Source organism: Nicotiana tomentosiformis, chromosome 1 (genome assembly GCF_000390325.3).
Source record: "Nicotiana tomentosiformis chromosome 1, ASM39032v3, whole genome shotgun sequence".
Classification (NCBI taxonomy): domain Eukaryota; kingdom Viridiplantae; phylum Streptophyta; class Magnoliopsida; order Solanales; family Solanaceae; genus Nicotiana; species Nicotiana tomentosiformis.
This window is the reverse complement of record NC_090812.1, coordinates 116,462,368-116,466,695: the sequence shown is the minus strand read 5'-3', so window position 1 is coordinate 116,466,695 and position 4,328 is coordinate 116,462,368. Positions and strand designations below refer to the sequence as shown.

The window sequence follows — 4,328 nt, the reverse complement described above, 5'->3', positions numbered from 1 at the left end:
ATGAAACCCTTTTCTAACAAGTCCTTCAGTTGCTCCTTTAGTTCCTTCAGTTTGCTGGTTGCATTCTGTAGGGTGGAATAGATATAGGATACGTGTCTGGCATCACATCAATCCCAAAATCAATCTCCCTGCCTGGTAGGATCCTAAGGAGTTCATCCAAAAAGACTCCCGGAAATTCATTCACAACAGGCACAGACTCAAGTATAGGTGCCTCAGCATCGGTGTCCGTAACCCGGACCAAATGGTAAATACACCCCTTGTTGATCATTTTCGTGGCCTTAAGGTAAGAAATAAACCTACCCTTTAGCACTACATCATCACCCCTCCACTTAATAATTGGCTCATTTGGAAATTCAAACGTAACAGTCCTGGTTCGACAATCAAGCTTGGAAAAACATGAATAAAGCCAATCCATCCCCATTATCACATCAAAATCGACCATTCTCAATTCAATAAGATCGGTCATGGTGTCCCGACCACACAACGTGACAATACAATCCCTATAAACCCACGTGGCCAAAATAGACTCACCAACCGGAGTAGATACAAAGAATGACTCATGAAGCCGTTCTGGTTCTATCCCAAATTCCATAGCAACATAAGGAGTGACATATGACAAAGTGGAAACTGGATCAATAAGAGCATACACATCATGAGATTGGACAGTCAATATACATGTGACAACATCTAGAGAAGTCTCTGAATTCTGGTGACCCGTCATAGCATAGAAATGGTTGGATCATCCCGAACTCTATGCTCCACCCCTAGCTGCACCACACCCTACAGATGTTGGATTGCCTCGATCTAGAGGAGGTGTTGCGGATGTAGTAGCTACAGAACTGTCCGGTTGTGATGTGCCCCTGCCCGCACCCTGGTAGGACGAACTACAATCCCTCTGAATGTGACCCCTCAATCCGCATCCGTAGCATATGGGTAAGTCCATGTAGTATATTCCTAGGTGCATATTTCCACACCTAGGGCATGGGGGACTCCTCTGCTTCTGGAATCTACCACCATGACGACCCTGCTGATAGGAGCCCTTATTGCCCTGAATGGGTCTGAAACAGCTCCACTGCTGCTGACTGGGTCCTGATGGCGGTGCACTAGCCAAAGACTGAGCAAAGGACTGAGATGGCCCTAACGATCCTCCCCTGAATGCTGACCTGCTGCCACCAGAAGAACCACCAAAGTTGACCGCAGATCGGGCCTTATTACTACCCCCTCGCTCCGTTATGTTCCTCAATTTGCGCGTCTCTGTGGCTTGAGCGAATGCCACCATCTTTCCATAGTTCATATCAGAATTCAAGGCTACTGTAGCGGCCTCATTAATTACCAAGGGACTAAGGCCCTATACAAATCAGCGCACTCTAGCCTCCATAGTAGGCAACATGTAAATAGCATACTTAGACAGGTATGCAAATCTCATATGGTAATCCCACACACTCAGGCTACCTTGTCTTAGGTTCTCAAACTCAGCAGCACGGGCTGCCTTAGTCTCGGTAGGCAAGAAATGATCAATGAAGTCATCGACAAACTCTCCCCACCTCGCCGGAGGGCTCCCTTCTTCACGGGACTCCTCCCATAGTTCAAACCAAGAATATGCCACCTCTTTCAGGCGGTGGGAGTCCAATTTTACTTCCTCCATCTCAGTACCACGCATAACTTGAAGAGTCTTATGCATCTCTTCAATGAAGTCCTGGGGGTCCTCTTCTAGGTTAGAACCCGTGAACACTGGAGGATTCAACTGGAGAAACATGTTCACCCTGGAACTAGTAGAATCCCCTAGCTGACTGGAAGAAGTGGGTGCAACATTTGATCTCTGGGCCTAGGAAGCCACTATCTGAGCTAACATATGTATGGCTCCCCTAAGATCAACATCAGACACACCAGAATCAGAAGCTGGAGCTGGAGGTGGAACTGGAATATCAGTTGGAGGAACTGTTGCACCTTCAGTAGGTGTGGGGATAGGTGTGGTCTGATCAGTTATGGTAGAATCAGGCAGCATAGTAACTGGAGGAATATTCTCACTCCTTGGGTGCTCACCCGCATCATTAAATATAAAATCAACTGCCACTCCTGGGGTGACATTGGCTCTTTGGCCAGTTCTTGCCTTCTTTTTAGGCGCCATATACTGGAGGAACAATCTTACAATCAGCTTTATCGCATGATCGAGAACATGAAAGAAGGGTATTATTCCTAAATTCCTAAGTAGCATCCTAATTATAGATGTGGTCGATAACTCACTGATAAGAAGGACTCTACAAGACATGGCTCCGAGACATCATAGGACACATTAAAACCTTAGGCTCTGATACCAAGTTTGTCACGCCCCGAACTTGGGGAGCGCGACCGGCGCTCAACCGAGTGAACCCAACCGAGCAAGCCTATTAGATTTCCTTCTACCCAAACTCATTCACGAATAAAGATAATACATATTTTCGTTAATCAAACAATAAAGTGATCATGTTTGCAATACTAATTTCTTACCATTAGTTACTTCATTTTAAAGTGGCAAATTTCACACACATTTTCATAGTCTGAAGTGGAAATAGTAATTCAAAGACAACATAACTAGTTTGACTTCCCCAGCACCAATACACAATCCACACTATGTCTACGGAGCCTCTGTAGATACAAAAGAGTACTATGATAGTGCCGGCAACAAGGCTCCGGCTATACCTCAAACACAACACATAAGGAACAAAAGATACATGACCCCGAAATGAAGTTGGGCTCACCAAGTCTGCTGGGAAGAGGGTGTACCGCTATCACTGATTAGTGTCTCCTGCTGTAGAACCACTTGCATCCATTAAAGTTGTAACACCCCCAGCAAAAGGGACGTTAGTACATATGGAATAGTAGTAGTATGAATGACAAAATACCCTCTCAATAGAATGAATAATATTACAATGAAGAACAATCATAAAATAATTGGAAGCCTCGAACAATACCAAAACATCAAGTTAAGAACCACATAAGATTTCACGTAAATTTCCATATTTTCAGGTTGGAGTTTCTTAGTACTGATATACCATCATTCACAATACCATTATTCACAATGCCAATACAACTGTACTCTTAGCAGGGAGTCCAATCACGACCCTATCGGCTAGGCTATTCCATTAGAGACATCAACCACAATCACTCTCAATACCAATACCAACGTACTTTTATCACAGAGTCCGATCAAGACCCGATCGGCTAGGCCATCTCACTAGAGACATCAACCAAAATCACAATTTTAATTATAATTTCCAGCACAATCACCACCATGTGTGCGACATGGTGTCCGATTGTTGATACCCAATTTTGCCGTCATATGTTTTTCAAAAATATATATATACTTTCAAAACATCAGTTTTACATCATTATTTAGTTTACAAATCTATACAACAATTTTTCTATAACTTCCTATAATTTTTAGATCTTTAAAATTGATTTTTCTGTATTAAAATTGCTTGAATTTTTATTAATTACTCATTCAAATTATTTTATGATGACTTAAGTACTTAAAGTTATTATTTTTGCACCTATAATACATGTTTTAAATATTTTACTTCATTTTATGTAATTACATTAATATTTCTAAGTTATTTGAGCAATTTTGCAGTAATAGCCTATATCTGTACAGAAAGGCTCTTTATTTATCAAGCATTGTTTATCAATTTTTTTGATAAATTTTGGGTATTTAAATAATAGCCCAATTTTAACCAATTTTCGGACCAGAATTAGCCCAATTACCCCAATCCCAAAACCAACCCATCCTTTTTAAAATAACCCGGCCGGTAACCTGTTTAAACGACCCGCCCAACCCCATTCTTTCATCTTGGCCGTTGATATCAAATGATCAACGACCCCTAATAAACTAACACTTTCTCTTAAATCCAACCCCCTAATCCTAGAGACCCATTGTCTCTACCCAGCCGCCCTCAAACGCTCCTCCTCCTACCAGAAAACCCTAATCGCCACCTTCTCCAAATCTTTTCCTAATCCCATCGATAATGGGATTCTCCCATCATTCATTTACCATACTAGTGTTTCTCCGCTACTGGGTGTTTCTCCATGGTATTACTTAGTACTTGCCTAAACATGGCAAGTACCATCTCTCTGATTCTGTCCATTCACTTCAACCGTTTGAATCTGGACAATATCTAGTCCATATACATCAAGACCATGGCTATATGGGTCCGATTAGCCACGATTTCCGGCCAACATTTGATTTCTGTCAACTAGGGTTTACCTATTTTTTCCCTAATCCGATTTTTATTGATTCTGCATGTTAATACATCCTTATTTATGTTTGATTTTGCAGTTTTCCTTGTTTACTT

At 41.9% G+C, this 4,328-nt stretch overlaps 1 protein-coding gene across 1 annotated transcript; it reads right to left on the bottom strand.

Moving 5' to 3' along the window:
• Window positions 1-751: 751 nt before the first annotated feature.
• Window positions 752-2,128, bottom strand: LOC138908935 (uncharacterized). Its single transcript, XM_070199722.1, has 3 exons — window positions 1,888-2,128; window positions 1,453-1,731; window positions 752-1,311 (listed from the first exon to the last, which is right to left on the bottom strand). Exons 1-3 carry the CDS (start codon window positions 2,126-2,128, stop codon window positions 752-754), a joined length of 1,080 nt encoding a protein of 359 aa, XP_070055823.1.
• Window positions 2,129-4,328: the final 2,200 nt, after the last annotated feature.

What these genes read in the sequence shown, in the direction of transcription:
- LOC138908935 (XM_070199722.1), bottom strand. Translation starts at nt 2,128, where the DNA reads ATGGCGCCTAAAAAGAAGGCAAGAACTGGCCAAAGAGCCAATGTCACC. An exon ending in AGCTCCAGCTTCTGATTCTG is followed by an intron (nt 1,732 to 1,887) that starts GTGTGTCTGATG and finishes TGAATCCTCCAG; the next exon opens with TGTTCACGGGTTCTAACCTA. An exon ending in GTTTGAGAACCTAAGACAAG is followed by an intron (nt 1,312 to 1,452) that starts GTAGCCTGAGTG and finishes AGGCCGCTACAG; the next exon opens with TAGCCTTGAATTCTGATATG.